The sequence below is a fragment of the Papilio polytes genome, unplaced genomic scaffold, assembly GCF_000836215.1.
Source record: "Papilio polytes unplaced genomic scaffold, Ppol_1.0 DF822845.1, whole genome shotgun sequence".
Taxonomy (NCBI): Eukaryota; Metazoa; Arthropoda; class Insecta; order Lepidoptera; family Papilionidae; genus Papilio; species Papilio polytes.
In genome coordinates, this window is record NW_013526359.1 from 2349819 (window position 1) to 2369981 (window position 20163).

General features: G+C 34.5%; 1 protein-coding gene across 7 annotated transcripts in view; it reads right to left on the reverse strand.

Moving 5' to 3' along the window:
• The window catches only part of LOC106105455 (polypyrimidine tract-binding protein 2), a 316933-nt gene that overhangs the window by 24868 nt on the left and 271902 nt on the right, over positions 1-20163 (reverse strand). For all 7 annotated transcript variants that reach the window (XM_013285754.1, XM_013285753.1, XM_013285756.1 and 4 more), the window contains 3 exons: positions 14514-14615; positions 8730-8876; positions 4162-4308 (listed from right to left, as the gene is read on the reverse strand). In XM_013285754.1, coding sequence (XP_013141208.1) covers positions 4162-4308; positions 8730-8876; positions 14514-14615 — 396 coding nt within the window. The remainder of the gene's footprint in view (positions 1-4161; positions 4309-8729; positions 8877-14513; positions 14616-20163) is intronic.

A 20163-nucleotide genomic window follows, 5' to 3' on the forward strand; every position in this document is an offset into this window, starting at 1 on the left:
TATGAAAATGCAGTTGAGTGACATGGGCCGTATCAACTACATACAAAGCGGCCGAACACTCGCAGCGTTGCAGCATATTTAACACGTCCAAAAAAAAAACAAAAAAATGTTTGTGGCACGCGTGTAAAACGGATGCTGTTGAAGAAGGGTTACGTCGCGGCACTCTTTGATCCTATATTTTCACATGGCTTTGTACGACGGGAGCTTGACAAGCGCGCAGGCCAGACACAAAAATAAGGCTTTAACCGTGTCACGGTAAGCCCGCTGCCGTCGACGGCAAAGGCCCCGCTACAAATTCGCCCCGACTTGCCCTCGCCTTCCTCGTTCTTCTTTTAGGTTGTTTTTTCAACTTGTATGTGACTTATTAGCAGTTGAATTGTAAAGTCGCCGGACTTTGTAAAGCTTTAAAAGGATTGTTTAATATCGGCTAAGACTTTACGGAACAATTTAGTGTAGTCTTACATAAATGTTTTGGTCCATTTTACGTGATGTTTGTATTATTAGAAGATGTTGTAAAGTTATGTGACATACCTATTACAATGGTTGTTTTGCTGGGATTTGTTTTTTTTTTGTAATTCAGTCCGAAATATTGGAAATGTATATAGTAAATATGCTATTAGGACAACTGTTGCTATAAACAAGTATTAAAAAAAATCTTTGTTATTTTACTAAAAATCAAAACCTAAATCTGGTCTTTCCATATTTACATGGAACGAAAACTCTTCTATAACACAGTAAAGTCGTTCGCTGTGATTTCTAAAATATTTCCAAGTCACCGAAGCTAAGTAGCCCGCTCCCCGGCGAACTCTGGGAGTTATTTAAAAGGTCCTATTCGCGGGACGTGCAATCTTTCACCGCGACCACTGGCAGACGTTCTGGCGACGGCGACGTCGACGCGACAAAATAACTCCATCCGCCATTCGAAAGTTCCATTCACCGACCACAAAAACCTTTTTCGTCGCATGATTGATCAAAGCCCCGCTTTCAGAATACGTTCTTTAAAATGCATCGGTCCTCAATAGACTCTGACAAATTCATAATGTTACATTTTAAAGTAGTATATTACAAACTCTTACAAACACAAAAATAAAGGTACATTCGACATATTATAACTCAGATATTTATTTGAATTGAATTGATTACAGTAGTTTTAAAGCAATCACATTTTTAGTGTTACTAAGCATGTGTTGGATTGTTTTTAATAAATAAAAAATATAAAATAAACGCTAAAGAGACATCAAGTCGAGAACATGTGACGATAACGATCCCTGTTTATTCTCGCAAATCCCTCATTATAAGTTTTAACAACGAGCAACACAAGAAATGATCTGGAATCGTCTCTACAAATTACCATTACGTATAAAGTTATTGTCTCTATTCTCTTTAATGTTAACTTTTCGCTTGTGATCGTCGAATTTAATAAGATAACGTATATCGTTTTAAGCAAATTAGAAATAAACACTAGTAAAATAAAAAGAGCGTCGGTGGCTCAGCGCTTTGAACACTTGACTTGTAATCTACAGGTCTTGGGTTCGAATCCCGCCATGTACCAATGTGATTTTCGATTTTTCGCATTTTCATATGTACATAATTTACCCGACGTTCTTACGGTGAAGGAAAACATCGTGATGCAACATGCACATATCGGCGAAGAAATTCAAAGATATGTGTGAAGTCAACCAACCCGCACTTGGCCAGCGTGGTTGACTATGGCCTAGTCACCCCGTATTAGGGGCTCCGACGCCTCGGTAGGGACGTATAGTGAGATGGTGATGATGAAAATAAAATTAGCCGTATAAAAGGTATAGATAAAATCCATTTTGTAAATATTCAGTCTACCATTTAATACAAAATGTTAAAATTAAATAAATAATATCTGTTAGATATTGTCAACAAGCAAACAGTCACATCATTATGAAGGATCGCTAAACGCGCAGGAAGTGAGGGTGACGGCAGACGTCAAAATATGTATCCGAGTTTAGACAGAATAAAGACATTTTATGAATATTTGAGTTTTCGCATCAAACGAAATGAATTTTTATCTACTTTTTTTTGTTGATACTTAGTTTCTAAATAAAATTTCTATAAAAAATGATACAATCAAATGCAGTACTACACTAAAATTTTATATCTATACTAATATTTTCATGCTATTAAACTTAGGGAGTAAATAAATTGGAAAAAACCTTCATGTGGGAAAGAGACCACAACTTTAAGCTGCCAATATTAAGGAAGCAAGGTTATTATGGTAACACTAATTGACACTTAAAAATTGAGAATTTGACAAACGCAAACCAAAATAAAGTTTTTACAACTTCATGCGTACTTCTTTCGTTTATGAAATAATTGGAATCGAAGATATCGGGATCGGAGTCCTTCCATTGTACAAACAAAACACAAATAGACAGATAATAGACACCAAACGCCGCCCGTTTTGAGTTTAATCATTACATTAATTAGCTATTGTGTTTACGCCAATGTTGTTTGTATTGTTGACAATTAGATCAAACAACTATTATAACATTGATTAGTAGACAAGAGCGCGATATATGTGGAGAAATTGTCAATTTTAAGGTGGAGAATATTCCCTTTAATGTGGTTTGCGAGCTGATTAACATCTTTGTGTTTGTTCACGTCCTTATCAGTTGTTATGTTAAGATTTCATAAATCAAAAGGAATTAAAAATAATTAAATATACTATAAAATTAATAACACTTTTATGCTTAATATCGTTACATTAATATGTCTCTACAGTAAATCTTTTTTATTGTACTCGTAATGAAATTTAATAATTTCACTTTTAGATATTGCTTAATTAAGGATCTCGATTACTATGGTTTCGGTGTTCTCTTTCGGGTATTTATTCCTTGCCGTCCAGTAACATGAAAAGCTTCATTTATTATGCTTTATCACTATTAATTACAAATATTATTTGTTTTCGACCACAAGCAATATTCTATATCCAATTAAAAGTTTTCCTGTGAGTAAGTGAAGATGAAATTATGCCTTAAGCAATGAAAACTAAAAATGGGAAAAGATAAGATTAACAGTATCTCTATGGATTAGTTAAATTTAGGGCTTGTCCCACCACTGGCTGATAGAGGCTTAGATAGCTTAAAAATGTCGCCACTGTCGGATAAGGGAATGAAATCCGATACTTCTATAACAGATTTTACACGTTGGATTGTTATTAGACAATTTACAATTTGGTGGGACGGGCTCTTAAAGTAGTTTAAAAAATGTTTTTTTTTTATTGAGTACCACAGAAATACTATTGGTGTAGTAAGCATTTATTTTCCGTGCATTATTATACAACGAAAATTTTAAGCAGGTGTTTGTACAGCTAAATAACAAATTAGAGCTTTTATGTGCGGTTGAATAAATAATAATAAAAAAATATTTAAGGGTTGAAAATAGGAAGCATTATGGGAGCCTCAATGTCCCTTGCGAGGGCGAGGCGATGCGACGGCCAACAATTCATTCGTTGATGTAATGTGCTAATTGAACAATCGTTTCATTATTGTTCCGAGTGTACGCTCCCAGCGATCCGAATCGAACTTTTTCACTGAATATAAAAGAATAATAACGCTGTACATTTTAGGCCTTTTACCGTAAAAACCGGTGAATACGAGAGATTTGTATTCATACATAACCTCGTTAAAATTGAATATACATTCATTTTTACATAAGCCAGCGGTAGGGGCAGACGCGGTGGAAAAATATTTAATACACTGTTATCGATGTTTTAACGATTTCATATTATTTTATGTAATTGCCACTTTAAAAGCTTTATTTGCGCTTTTTCCTGACTTAATACGTGAAGTACAATCATGTGGCATAGTATTAAAAGGTTACAAATTTAGAAAACAGTCTATGCATTACCAGAATTTCAAGTAAATCGACACGAAGTTATTCGTACTAAACTTACTATGAGCACTCGCTTATCACTAACATGTATAAATGGTGTTCTCAACTTACTTGATGTAAATGGAAATTAGATTATACGGATATAGTCACGAAGTAGCAGAAAAACGATAAAGTAAAATTGAAAACCAGTCCTTACTAAAAACTGAAAAAATCCGTTAAAAGCCATCTCAATCGGTAAAGCAATAGAAAAATCGAGAAAGAAAGTTGTTGATGTCGATATTCTATGACACTTACAGCGTTGCTATGCGTTTGGTCGGTCTTTAGTTCCTTGTGATTCGAGAACTGGACGTAGACTGCGCGCCCGCGGAGCTGCGCCACGCAACCACCGAAGTAAGCCACCATCGCCACAGCAGAAATCTCCTCTGCCATCTCTAGGAATGCCTGAAACAATTTATAAAAAAATACATAATTATATTTCTCATTTATTTAGTTATTTAGTAGATTTACTGCCATGAATTTCATACGATATTTAAATGGTATTGAATATGTCTACGTACGTAACAAAAATGAAAGATTTATTCAAATCTACACGTGAACAGAGATCGTAAATTTCGTAATGAAAGAAGGTATACAGCAAGAAATACAAGAACACATATTTAAGTATTGAATACAAAGGAGAGGAATAAATTGAGTACGAAGTGGGTACGGTGCGACAACTATCGTCTAATCTAATCGAATACCAGACTCGCGAGTAAAATATATGGGAATGAAAGATGACGCGTCGAGAGGTCTCGCTCTCGCTACAAGTTTGTCGTACCCATTTATTTTATTCGCACCGACGACGGATGGTACGGTTCCAGTTAATTGACAGGACATCCTCCACATCCTATACTTTTCTACAATTTACTGCTGTTGTTTTACACTATTGCTTAAACTAACTTCAACAACGTTTTAAGATTTTACAATTATGTTAGCAAAATTAATGTTTAGTACAAAATACTATTAAAGTCCAAATACGATATTTTGAAATTCTGTTGAAACGTTAATCTCAAATATCGAGTAGTAAATAGAAACAATTTTGAAATGATAATTCAGACGAGGAAGCACACAGTAAGCCTGTCAATGATGGAACTACAAACCCGTGCGGGCTGAGTGCAACAATGTTTTCGCGTTTCCGTTATAATGGAGCAAATTTAATCGGCTTCGACTGGCCCAAAGCTCTCAAACTACCTAGCCTCCATCAATTTCTAAATGCTATATGATTTTACCGATTTTAGAGGAAACATTTAGCATAGCCGTGTCCTATTTCATGTGTACGCCGCACACGACCACAGCTTTCTGCTTTTGGCATTTGAACATGCCCGACCAACGTACAAAATACACTCGCCGGAGCGTTGTAGCATGCCGCAAATTAAATAGAATTTGTCTGGTGCTAATTAAAAAACAAATACCTGGTAACAAAAAGCAAATAGAACCAGTAATTTAAACAGATTGGTCCACCTTTACCGCAAACCGCGATCACTGTTGCTGTTGAAGCATGTGTGTTAGTTCTCGTTGGCTTTTAATGTCGTTATAAAATAATATTTATTTTTAAGAAAAATTTAAACATTTATACAATAAAAATTGCTATAGATATCGTTTCGGTCATCAACCGAAACACTATCCAGGCCGAGGCTGTGCACAAATTAATGGAAGCGTCGATGTGACGCGAGTGTCGATCGTAATATAGTGTCAATGCCTCTTTCGTTTTAATCACCGAGAGTGGAGCGATTGTCCGCACCCACTCACATCAGTGTTTGCCCATCTCTCGACAGATGGCGCCTTTGTAACTGGACTCTCGGAGCTTTGGTTACCATCAAATACTTTCATCATCTTGACGAGGACCATCAAAGGGCCGCTAGCACTTCTGCATATGTATATACATATATAGCACGTATACGCTGAAGTGTTAGTTGTGCGTTAATTAATTATACGTAAAATGGGAACCAGTTAACGAAAAGTGATTGCATCCTTTATATTGTTAATGGACGTCGAATCCGTTATTAAATTTTTTGCACAAAATGTTTAAGTATATATGACAGCAATATAAATTCAACCGGAGCAGGGAAATGCTTCGCCGCCTTTCAGCGGATTGCATCTTTAGCGCGCGAATGAAAAGACTCGGAAAATTTCATAACAAAAAAGCGAGCGAGGAACTGTGACCGTTCATAAAAAGGGATTCGACTTGTTTCTCTTACTGGAAGAGAGATTGTTTTCCTTCACGACGAGTTATATACGGGGCTGGATGTCATACTGGCTATTTATTAGACGGGATAACATTGTCGCGGCATCCGTCTCGACTGCTTCCCGTAATAAGATTTTCTTTTTTATTATTTTATTCCCCGGCTGTAAACTAACTCATTTTTAATTTGTCAGCCAGGACTCGTAAATTCCGCAATGCACGTGCTGCCTCGTCCTCGGCGACGTAAAACGCGCAGTAAACCGCCGCGGCCGGATGTCTCGCTTTATACCATGTCCGTTCTCGCGCTCGGCACACTACGCGACACACAAGGATCTCACAAATAACCATTCAAATAAAGTTTTAACTTTAAACTTCGGTCGACAAGACTCAATCACTACTTAACTCTTTTTGTTGCTTTATGTACAGCATTGTACTGCATTTTATTTACATATGAGTTACTAAGGCGAGTAGAGACACTTCGATTCTTGTATCTTATAAATATTTAAGGATGTAAATATTAATATACTGAAGTGTAGATTTGTAATATTTGTGTAATAAAAATATCAAACATGTGTACGCTTATCGAGTTTCTGTTGATGTTGCGAACCCATCTATGTACTACCGCAGAGGCCTCCTCGACCTAAATTGAAAATTATTTTCGACGTCGTCGCACCCTTGATTTCCGCCAAATGTAATTTTCGATGAAATCTCATGTCTGGGTTAATTTCTTAACGATGACTATTTATGTGCCGTTTGAATAAATTTCCAATTTTAATATTTGCATAATTTGTTTGCATTTTGAAAATAAATACGTGAGAACTTACGAGTATATGATAAGTGTGTTACAAAAGTTTTACTTTTTTCACAAGGCTATTGTGAGCGGTAAAGGTAATATAAAACGGAAAGAACAGACACCCTGGTGACTCGTGGCACAATTCAGCCTACTTGTGGACACTGGTCACTTGTTGTCCTTCCGGCACGAGTACCGACTATTGTGACCAACTTTTATTACATGGTTAGCTTGCTAAATGAGGACATTTTTTTGTGTGACTATAAATAATGTTAATACTGAACTATAGAGAAAATGATTGGTAGCTTAAAATAATTCAAACTAATCGAGTAAATTAGAATTAGTAACATTATTCTAAACAATATGTCATTGTAGTATTTTTTTTAAGAAAAATCACTATGAAACATATTTTGTTATCGGGGAAACATATCAAGACTGTTTTTTTTAGTGTAATCGTAATTTACAAAACCTATAAATATTTCCTATGCCCAATCAAATACAGAAAATTATTACATTAATTAAATTCATATGAAATGTAATTGGAATTTAAATATTGTTGAACGCACATGTATATTGTTAAAATTCGTAACAATGAAGTGGAAAACGATAAGCGAAACTATTTCGAGTGCCGGAAATTTTAAACGAGTGCTTTATTTGGGTATAATGGATTAAAAATTCGTTTGTTTGGGAAGTGGTTTGCTCTTTCTGTTTAATATAAATAAATAAATAAAAAAAAACCGTCAACATCAATTTAGGTCAATTAAATCTGCGAAAATACCACGTATATGACAATTTACATAAGATAAGTCTAAATTAACGTTGACTAAAACAAGCAAGGAATGTTTACTAACATCGTGTTAATACGTTGGATGGATGGTAATATGAGATCAAAAGTTATGATTTCAGTTTATAGTTATACTAGCTGTTCCCATGCGACTTCATCCGCATAAAATTATGAAAATTTTATTTTATTGTATACACGTGTCAAATTATCAATTGCAAATATCAAAATTACATGACGTGATGACAAAGTATGACAACTTTGCTTCCTTGATGCTGGCACCAACTTATGGTCTATTTTCCACATTAGGGTTTTTATCCAAAATATTTACCTCCAAAGTTTAATGGCGTGAAAGTATATAGCCTAAAGCGTGACGCGAGTGTAGGGCTTTTTATTAAAAAAAGAATTATTCTAAAATATGTTGTAATTGCTGACATCTTAGGCAACAAAAAAGTGTGTGTTTACGCTTTATTATAATAGTATAGATTTGTATTTTTAATATTAATAAATAGCACGAGCAAGTGCAGATTACATTTTAATGTAACTTTAACGTGTGTCGGCGAGCGTTCGCTACCAACTTTAGTGCTTTATCATGTTTTGTTATAGCTTTCAAATACACCTGTGTTCCGGTGAATTCTAAACAATTAGATCTATTACTCCAGGTAACGTTTCTATAAACAATATTTTATACTATACGCTCAAGAAGTATTTTAGGCCATTACAAAGGCATCTTTGTTGACAAATATATTAATATTAACTTTTGCCAGCGACTGTGTCCGCGTGGAATTAAAAAAAAAAAAACTGAGTTGCCTATGTGTTCTTGCAGACTGTGTTCTATATCTAACCCAAATTTCATTCAGATCCGTACAGGCGTTTAGGCCACAAACTCCAACAAACATCCATTTACCCATCTCTGCATCTAAACTACACATTTATTATATCAGTATGAAGTACAATTACAAGTATATATTTTTAATAAATGAAAAATGTCGTGGCACATAAAATTGACGGGGCTTTCCTTTGTCGTGCAGTTTTAGATTGCTTGATGTAAATAAATTTTCCAAACTTACCTGATTTTTGCCTTTAAGGACGAGGACGTTAGTGACGCGGCCGAAAGGAAGACCCAGCTGTATGATCTCCGCCTCGGTGGTCTCGTTTGGTATGTTCCGGATGTGGATGACGCGCGACGGCTTGCCCACATTCTGCTCCAGTTTCACCTGCAACAAATTACAAACATAAATCAGACATTCTTAGGAACACATTATGGGACATTTAAATACCTGCAATACAATCCAAACTTGTTCTGACAAGACAGACAAAATTGTATAGTTAAGATTGCGGGGTTCATCCTGACTTGACTGTTTTGGTTGCTATAACCAATATGTTGTACTATACGGTTTCTGTTATAAATATATTACCATCAGAAGTCATTTAACACAAATTACTACAAAGATAAGTTCTTTTTAAGCAGATTCCTAATTAGAATGCAATACGTGTTTCTTCTACCCTTGCATGGTAAAAAATAATCTGCTATTAAATAAAATTGTATAAGAAACAAACGTATATATTTTACGTCAATCTTTTGCAACATCAATCAAGGGGGTCCGGAAGAAACAATCCGTCATCTTGCGACATCCGCCAAATTGTATTTATAACGCCTTATGCTATTCTGTATGCTGGACTATTCCTTCCGAATCTCATTTTCTTAAATCGTTTTATTTCTTTACTTTCAGTGGTCATCTTTAATTTGTGTTTATTAAACTATTTTATCTTACGGATAGTAATACATTTTAATATGTATTTTAAATATTTTCTTTAAAATTATAATGAAACTAATTGCCATGTATCTAGTAAACGAATAATTTATAGAATCCATCAATGCTTAAACAAATATAAACATGTTTTCGTCATATTATGCTTAATTTTATTGTCCAAATTAAATAGATAAAAGAAACAAATAATTTTATCTTAAAAACCTAATTCTAAGACAAAAACTGTAAAAAGAACGAACGAACGGTCCCCTGTTCCATACATTTCGTCACATAAACGTTAATGGTGTAGAAATGTCAAAGGCAGTGCGTGTATTGTTTGTACAAAATAACGTGGAATGTGAGTCTAAACGGCGAACAAAATGACCGCTCTAATATACATAAATAAAGCTAGTTATTGTTCGCGGGGAAGAGCCGGTTGGATAATTGAAAAGTCGATGTAGTATAATTGTCGAGGCTTATCGGGCCGGGCCCGATGTGGGCGCCATTGTTCCCCGGAGAGCCTTTTGATTACGCCACTGGCCCGAACCGTAGCCCCGAATATAATGTAGCTTTATATGACACTTCACTTTCTATTGAGGTGAAAAGAGCGAGCGCGGGGAGTTTTTCAATTGATGTTAAGTACAATCCTGTGATAAGTTACGAATATTGTACTTATTACTTTAAGTAAGTTGTTTTATCGAATGTTTTTGTGACATCTTTCACCTTTCAATAGATTTTTTCATTTAATTTAATAGATAATAGATTTTTTTTACTATATTATAACATTAATCTAAAATAGATCTAACCAAAAATATTATTACACCGTAAAATAATATTGTATGAAGAAAATTGTAAGTAAAATAACATAACCAAGGAAGTCTATTTCGATAATAGGAATGTCGTACAATCAACATCAAAAGAGGCAAATCTCCGTAAGAAAACAAACAATTTTTCCAGACTTGCGAAAGGGAGAAATAAATCGCGGAACAGGTTCGCCCACCTTTAGGGTCCGCGGCGATATTTTCTCTTCTCGCGAAGAAAAACAAGTGGTACGTAAAACGTGAAGAAGGACGTTACTTTCGTTGGGTCAGAAAATCTGCGAGAACGTTTTCCACATCAGACACTTTAAATCATTCGCTTCGTCTCACATTTCATCCATAAATATTAAATTTTGGCTTGGCTGCTGGAATAGAAAAAAAGAGATATTGTGAAGACATTTTCCTTCGAGGATTTCCCGGAATCGGTCAATTTTCCTGATGATCGCGCAGCTTGTGTTTATTGAAATACTATTTGTCAGTTCGTCGCCCCCGTGCTTCTATGTCAATGCCACGGTGTTTTTATGTCACTAAAAGCCGGAATGGTTAATTTATTTTTGCATACATTTAATTTACATAACGTTTTGTATTATAAATATTAACAAGGGAATATCAAAAGACGGCATTATATGGTATTTCGTATAAGAAACAGATACTTCAAGTAAAACATGACCGGTACTTTGCAAAGAGAAGTAAGGATGACTTAAGCTCCTTGTGGCAGTCTAAAGGTCAGTCCGTCCGAGCCTCCAAGCAAACGAACTTTATAAAGCGCCTCGGGATACATTTAGAAAATATTATATTAGATATATATTAATAAGAGATATGTATTTAGATGATATACCAGAAATAAATATAATGTATTTGACACACAATTTAAAAACATTGCAGATGTGTTTTAGTTAGAATTTATGTGAGACAAAAACAAAAATTATACATCTACAATTAATGGCCGTACAAACAAAGGTGGAAAAAATATAAGCGATAGAAAATTTTATAAGTATAGGTTAATAAATTGTTAACATTAAGTGGACGCTACACAAAACAAAACAGTTCGTAAGTTATAAGATAAAGTCTTTCAACATCGACTACCTCCGCAATAATTGTGATTTAGAGCGGAGTTCGCTAGTGGAGGAACTTTAGGAAAGTTTGACGAGAGCTCATAGATTGAGTGCGATTAAAGAAAGCTTAGCGTTTGCTGGATCAAGCGGCAACAGTTTACATTTTATAATGTAAGTGATAGGTAACAGATTGCTTTTAAAGTATGTTAAAATAAAGCTAGTTTCGTATTTAATTAACTTTAAATTGAACTATTGTTGAATAAGTTTGTGATCACTTCTACATGCCTTTTTTAATATGAGCAAAGAGCTGATTAGGCTAGCTGAATACAAGTTAAACACAAAATAGAAGATAAGCGTGAAAACAATTATTATCTACGGAGACTTTTAATAATCAACAAGAGACCTCCTGAAATTGATAGCTCATTTGTGTAGTTGTACGGAGATCGAAGGAGCGAGGTCTTCCAGAACAGAGATCTGGGTAGGTTTGGTGAGACTAAAGAATGATTATTGTTTCTTTTCGTATCAACAATCTCTGATTACCAGGGGAAGTTACAAATCTATGTGGATAATACATTTTCCCTTCTATCTGTGAATTTTCCATAACTCAGGTTTTCAGGTAAGATTTTGTTTACAGTGGTTTCTGTAAAAGTCCATTTATTTACATTCACATCTTTATATTTACTATTTTAAGCTCATTAAGCTCGTAACTTGAGGCAAACGTTAAAAGTTACTAAGGCTGTTAAAATTTCAAGACTATTATTAGGTACACCAGAAATCGCTGTAGCTAGATCCGCCGGAACTTTTAATTGGCGGGCGGCGGGATATTGTTAATAAAATCATTTTTATTTTTCATTATCGGTTCTACATTGAGACTTTTAGAAGTAGTAAGAAAAACCTTATAAATAAGATTAATGCATGGCAACACATAACCTAAAAACCTGTTATTTCAACATTCGATTGTTTTGAAAAAACTTCTGAGTAAGCTCCAATTTGTTTCATTGGCGAAATCTACTTTAAACATTGAAGGTATTCGCATTAACACCAATCGAGATATAAGGTAAACAAGTAGTGAAATTCAATTTGTTGTAATAAATGGCGATTTCATAGTCCATTTCAAACATCATAGAGCATCGTTTGCCCCATTAAAATGTTGTTAAAGGATGATAAAATTAGTTATCATACACGAACACACTCAATACATAATTCCGGACAAACATAAGACAACACGGGGCGAGTAGGAACCGAGTCCCAATTTCATTAGACAAACTCGTAAATGCTTAAGTAGCGCTAAACGCAAGGGTCTCCGGAAACATTCGCTGATTTGATTGATCTTCACGGTACACAGCTTTCTACGTTTTTACAGACCGACGTCAGGAAAATGAAGGAAAAAGCATGGAACATAATTAATTACTTTATTTGGACATTAATGACCCAGTCAAAGAGGACGGAGCTTTATTAGTGTGTTTTCGGAGATATTCTTGCGATGTTATTTAGTAACCGTGAATTGGGGAGATCCCACTTACAATAATTACATGAAAAATATAAAAGCTTATTCGTATAGTGGCTACGAAATTCCAAAGAGTTTACGTTTTATTGTCTCCTTTACGAAATATTTTTGTAAGAATAAAAAGACCAGTGAAGTTATATTTTAATATTTCGCTAGCACGAGGTGTCCCTCAAATAATACAAGAAAATAAAAAAAAACTCTTAAAAACGAGTCGTCATTCCGCTGATGGATTCTAAATGAATATTCAGGACGACAAAGGAGAAGGGGTGTCGCGAAAAAGCAGTTTAAATTTTTGCAACGAAAAAAGTCCACGCAATCGCAGAGCTATAAAACCCATGGCAAATAAATAAGCAACGTAAGGGCACGTCTCTATTTAATTATGAATTAAGGCCGAGCTGTAACGAGATCACAATATAATTAAGATTACCGCACCGAGGTTTTTCAGAGCGCCCCAACAAGTGAGAGTAAATGGCCGGCAAAACTAACACGGGGAACTTGATTTCCTCTGACATTAAAAAGGAAAACAAGGCAAGTGAAATAAGTCACACGCTTCGTTGGATAAGGAAATTTTCAACATTTATTACTTGCCTTACTCTGAGACATTAAGATAACTAGTAAAACGTATTACAAATAATAAAAACTAACAACTTAAGTAATTCCAAATGTAAAAGAGATTTGTACACTCAAATTTCGAAACTTCCAAATTCTAATAAAACACTACAAAGCTATATATAAAATTACCAAGTTTACTAACTGAATACCAGAAAGATTAAACCCGTATACAAGTTACCGTTTTACAACGTATTTAGTCTTTCAACCTGTCTGCGACGTCTTACTGAATTACTTATGATATTGTAATAACGTGCTCATAAAACAACCACATTTCTTTTGAGGCCTTTAGTCGTTTTAATTGTTATTATTATGTACAGTGTGTTTTCACTGTAAACACATATACAAAAACAATTAACTTGTACGGATCAATGAACGTTTTTGAAAAAAGTTTTCATTAAGTATATGTAAGAATTCTGTGTCTATGTGTGTGTGTCTATACAGTCGAGTTGAAGGAAAATTGAAAAAAAAAAAACTCCCTCTCAAAGCCCGCAAGGGACGTCCTTTATGCCACGTTGGGTTTTCACGAAGGCCCTTTTATTTAATAATTGTGTCAGTTTCAAGATTTGCTTGATTAATTTCTTTTTCCGTAATCATTATTAGTTAGAAGTTTGTTGAATCAAAATTAAAACAAACTTATTTACAAATTTTGTCAAACAAACTTAATAATTTTAACAGTGGAAAAGATATACAAATGTATATTAATATATATATTTATATTAACGACTTATGAAATTTCTAAGTTACGAAATATGAAAATGCAATACTACCACTGGAAAATTCACTTTGAATTTCTCGGCAAACCTACCCACGTATGAACATTTTAATGCGTCGAAGGATCGAAGGTAAACCAAATACGTATGCTCTTATGCATGCAGTTTATATAAAATCTCTATTGGTGAAATTTCATATTTTTTGTTTTACATGTGTAAGCATATTCTTTTTCACACAATCCATCCATACTTTTTTCGGTCTTCTTTGTATCCATCCACATTCAGTCTTAAAACTTTTTGGTTTATATTTATGTCCCTATCCCCTTGCGTCATAACCACGCTTATCTTTTGCTATACCTTAAAAGTCTTACAAGCATATAAAATTAATAATGTTATTATACCTTTTTGGCGGCCGAATCTTGGTTGTTGTTATCCGCATGGTGTGGAGCGGCGGGCGCCATGACGGTGACGCCACTCTGCGAAAGAAGCTCGTCGGAGCCCCTCTGCGAACAAAGAGATAATCAAGCTGTTAATACTAACAAAAATAAAAGTTGTCCTTATACGGGGTGGCACTAATGGACTTTAATAACTATTGTCTTAGTGCACTTATCGAAACGTCGAACAATCATAATTATAACAAAACGAAAAACAAAGCGCGTGTCACGCGTCACGTCACGCGATGGCGGATAGCCCGCGCCTCTGTGTGGATCAATCTCAATTTAAGGCGAGGAAATGACAGGCCTCAGCAGTTAAACGCACCGGGTTGAAGTATAAATCACCAGGCGTAATAAGGCAAATGTACAAATAACTGAGGACGTGCACGCGACTCTCGCTCTAAGGGAACCTCAGTTGAGAATGTCGCTGTTGATACACCTGGCGACACGTTGTTATGGACATCCGTCACTTCGTAGACTTAATAAGAGACACATGTCATGCCACACCCATTTTAAAGAAAAAGGAAATATGAGGAAATGTTAGATTTATTTAAAAACTACTTAAAATTTAATAATCTTGACAAATCGTAAACATAATACAGAAGTTTCTTCTCGTCCTTTTTATCCCAATATTAGGGAAAAATTCTCCAAATAATTCTCATTCTTCAATTGTAACAGGCTGCCAATTGAAATGTCGACAACTGAAATGTGTATTAGAATTATTCCTTTCATAACAATTTGCATAATAGAATAAAAAGATTACGGTAACAGCGGGATTCCTATTTTACGACATAAACCTTTCATTGTAGAAAAAAGAACCGTTTTCTCTGAAATAAAACCAACACGAGGTCCAATTCCTTGGAGTAATTTCGTAGAGCGCGTGTAATAATTGCTCGAAATTAAATAACATTTTTCACAACAAAGAAACAACGTGGATGAAAATTTTGTACCGAAATGGCAGATTGAGTTAGAAAATAAGGCTGCTTTCGTTTCCATAACAATTTTTCAAGTTAATGAAGAGTGATGTTAGATATCTTAACAAAAGAGAGATTTGGGAATCGGCCAAGAACTGCGACAGTACAATCAAACTAACTGATATCGTGTCAGCCGTTGATATTAAACTGAAACGAGTTGGGACGTTTCGTTATAGAAAATCTATACATATAATAAAATTGGAGTGTCTGTTTGTAATTTCAATAGAAAAAATTAAGATTTCGGGAAGATGATGTGTTTGCGTTGCTGATAACGATAATCGCGATTAAAAAAATGTTGTCTGTCTGTGTAAAAAATTTATTCCGGGTAATCTCCGAACCGGCTAGGCCGATTTCGACCGGGCTTTCACTGAAGGGTAGCTGACATAGACGGGCATATTATAGGCTACTATTTATCTTAATATTACGTGGACAAAGTCGAATATCTATTAACTAACTTAATTAATAGTTCAGTTGTTTTGTTGATAAAAAAATTATTACTTAAGCCATGTTACTAATTCGACTTAACTGTTGTTTCAGGGGGATGCGAGGCCCTACACCGTTATTTGTCGGTCCAACGCGCACGCCGGAGCGATGTCTATTTGTTAGCGTCATATTATAAGACATGATATCTATTAAACTTTATATAAATAAGAAAATATTTCACCCAATTGAAATGCAAAATTGCAAAGTCTGTACAACAAAAATCTAATACTAAATAAAAATTGTGGAAGGAACAACTTTCTCTGGTTAATAATTAAAAATTACGAAATTATATTATAACTAATCATACTATCATACTTCATACTAACATTGTAAATGCGATGGAATGGATGGATGTTTGTTTTGGATTTCGATGAAACTGGTAGTAATGTAGAGGATAGTCCAGAAGAACACATAGGCTACACATAGGCAACTTTTAACTCCACGCGGACGGAGTCGCGGGCGAAAGCTAGTTCATATTATAAACACAAGTGATCTTCTTTCCTTACATTTTAAACTAACATACATCCCTATAAATCTTTCAAACGATGTCCATAAGAGTAATAACAGAAACATGCGAGTTTGAATAAGACTGGTACGAAATCAATGTAAGGGACATTGCTCGCAATATGTGTTTGGTTTTGCTCTCGAAAGAAAACTCTATATTTTCTCGATCAAAACATACTGAAACGATTCTCCAATGTCATTTGAATGAATGATACAAGGACCCTTCGTATCAGAATATTATCAGAAATAAAATATACATAAAAGGTTAGATTTACTTAGATCAGGCGGGCAAACGTCGGCCCTTATAAAGCTCCCTTCCCTTCACAAAACACGAAATATCTAAAAGGTTCATCTAGTCAAATAATATAATATAACGATTAAGATATACTTGACAAATAACTTGCAATAAAAAATATTTCGGTGATACCGCAAATGGAATTTTCATCTCTCTCGTAACATGCTTTTCTTATAATAAAGCTGTATTTTTTATGAAGGAAAAAAATGAGAAAATCATTGTTGCGAATCGATACGTGTAATCTATTAGTGATATTAAAAACTTGGAAATAGGAAGGTCAGATTTTACTGAGATGGCAAGGACGCGTTAATCTGATTGCTTGAGTCAATATAACGTTAAATACAGCCTGTATCTTGTTTTCATATGAATTTTAAAATGATTACTGTCAAATTAAATATTACTATATTATTAAAAACTAATCATAGATTTTATTTTTTATAGCATTTTACATATAGTGTAGTGTAGAGCAACATACAAGTATACTTTGTATTGGAAGTTGAAATACATTTTGAAAGTTATTTACTAGATTATTGAATTTTCCTTGTACATTTCAACACAATTTTTTTCAAATGTTAAGAACGTTGATTATTTCAAGATGTTATTCGTAAATAAAATATTAATATATCAGTTTGGGTACCGGATATAGTGGAATAAAACCGTCGAGCCCAGCCCTAGCGATTTTTATGAAGACCATAAACACGGGCGATAACCAACTATCGATGTTGTATGAAATATTTATTGCGCCGCTAACTCCATTCAAGTCGTTAATCGATTCCTGTTCCAATAAACGGCTGAAGTTTGCTAACTTTGCTCATTACGAATTAGATATGTAGATGTTGGAACTATCTACGGTGAGGATATTACTAACATTAATATTAAGAACAAATAGTGAAAATGTAAAACACAACATTACTTTAAATTACTGTAATCCAATATGTTTTAATTTTAATCCAAGATTTTATTCTCACGTTATATATATAGCATTATCCTATCAAGTTATTTGAAATTCGAAGCCGAAACCCCGAACTTTTTTAACCTCATTTGTAGTATCAGGCTTTTTTCAGTTAGACAAGACTTAACTGACATTACATTTGTTATCTCAAAAAAAGAGAACTCAATTAAAATTGTATTTATAAATAATAAGATACATTATGTTCACAATTTAATAGGGTTTACCAAAAGTAATTAATTTGTATATAACATTTTAACAACGCAACATTCAATAATTATATTGTAGCCGGTGTAATTTAAAGCCAAATACATAAAAATACAAATAAAAATTACGTAATACCGCAGCCCGTTCACTGTTTGTGCGGTAAAATAAAACCGTGGCGAGTGGAAATACGAAGGTTTACGATAGGGATGAAAAATCGCTTCGGCATTTATGACGTTATTGTTCCTGAGAGCGAGTGTAGCTAATATGGAAAAGAATAAAAGATTATAATAAGCGGCAAAGCTGAAGGGAGTCTTGTGATTCTTATTGTTATTTCACCTTACAGTCCGATCTGACTCGACTCGTCTAAATTATTTAATTTAATAAGCGCCGTTAAAGAATACCATAAATGTTTTTTATACGACATAATATACTTTTCATTATGAGCCGTGTGTTGCTGGCTGTTTTATATTCATTTTATATGGACTTGAACATCCAAGACCGTTCTTATTACTCTTTACTAACAAATCTGAATGAATATAATATTTGTTTGCTTTATTTGCTAAGTTTTAGAAATATGTCTGTTTAAATTTCGTTGTTTCATGAGACTTTAATATTGTTGCAGAATTATTTCATTATGTTTGTGACTTATGAGTTAAATTATAGTTCTTAAAGTGGACATGTATGAAAGTATTATTATTACTTTGTCTCCTGTTTCTTTCGAGTGAGCGTTTTATGTTACTAATTTTATGGTAACCTATTTCGGTCTTATGTATATTTAAGAGTCAGTGTTTAATGTAGTGCGCGGCGGACATTCTAACTTGATGCCTAATATCATCTCGCCGTGCGCCTCTCAGTGAGATGTCGAAATTAACGATCTTGATAATATTTGTTGGCTCAGCGCTGCCTGCGCTCCTGCTCGTAATTAATTGCGCCAATTTGTTCTGCGCTTATAACGGACATTTGTCAACCGCCCGCCCCGCGCCCGATCATTTCCTCACCGACTTCATAATCGATTCTCCTAAGAGCAGATTAACGATCGACTTCATAAACCGTTCATCACTTCACTAGAATCAAGAAAAACTACTTACATTTAATTAGCAAACAATTTAAACTCAAAACAAATTGATGAGAGACAATACGAAGTAAAAGTTAACATTTCTCATCACGAGTACGACGCAAACCTCTTAGCCCCTGAACAATATACAGGAGACATTACTCGCTGTCACAAGTCTACTTTATAGGGAAAGTAGGAGCGGAGAGTTTGTGTGAACAAAGTTGCGAAGGCTGGTTACTTTAGTAATGAATAGAGACGTCAGACGTTAACCGCTTCTAAAGAGCAACTCGCATACCATTTTAACTTTACCTCCACGATAACTAAACTATGTTGACCTAACAGTGGGCTCGATACAACAAACTCTTGACTTTCTACTTACAACTTGTACATTTAATGAGAGGCAATTAAACATCCGTGCACCGGGACTATCATTGTGCAACTTGTGAAGATAACAGTATCGTTCCACTTCTAGACTTACACCCGCTATTTACGATATTGTTTTAGTTAAACTAATCTAGCTCTTAAGAAGTTAAGCCATAAAAATATACATTACGGAATAAAAGGAAGTTGATATTTATTGTTTGAATGGTACTTGAATAGCAAATATCACTGTTATCTCATAACATTTATAAACAAAACTATCACAGGAAGAGTGAAATATAGCCGTATAATCTATACTATTATTATAAAGAGGAATTGAATTTGAATTTTTATATTTTTGCATGTATTCAATTCACGTAAAAACTACTGGGCCTGTTTCAGAAATTCTTTCGCCATTAGAAAGGTAATTTATCTGTGAGTAACATGACTATTTTTACTTATTTTTTAATTTCAAGCTGACGTAGTCGTGAAATATAGAATTCTACCCACGGACTCGGTTATGTATTGTTTATGTAATTTCCCTCAATGAAATTAATCGTGAGTGCGCATTGTTTGAACGAGATTGAGTTACTTCCCGGGATCCAATAAAGCCTAATGTCACTGTAAGAAACGTGTTAATGATAGCTATTTATCTGCGCGTCCGGTGCGGCGCGGGGGTACGGCGCGGTAGCGGGCCATGCGTGAGAATTATTGCACATCTGCCGCCACAAACATCACTGCCGCTGCCTTCCTTCTAATTTACGACTCTTTGTAAATTAACAAACAATATT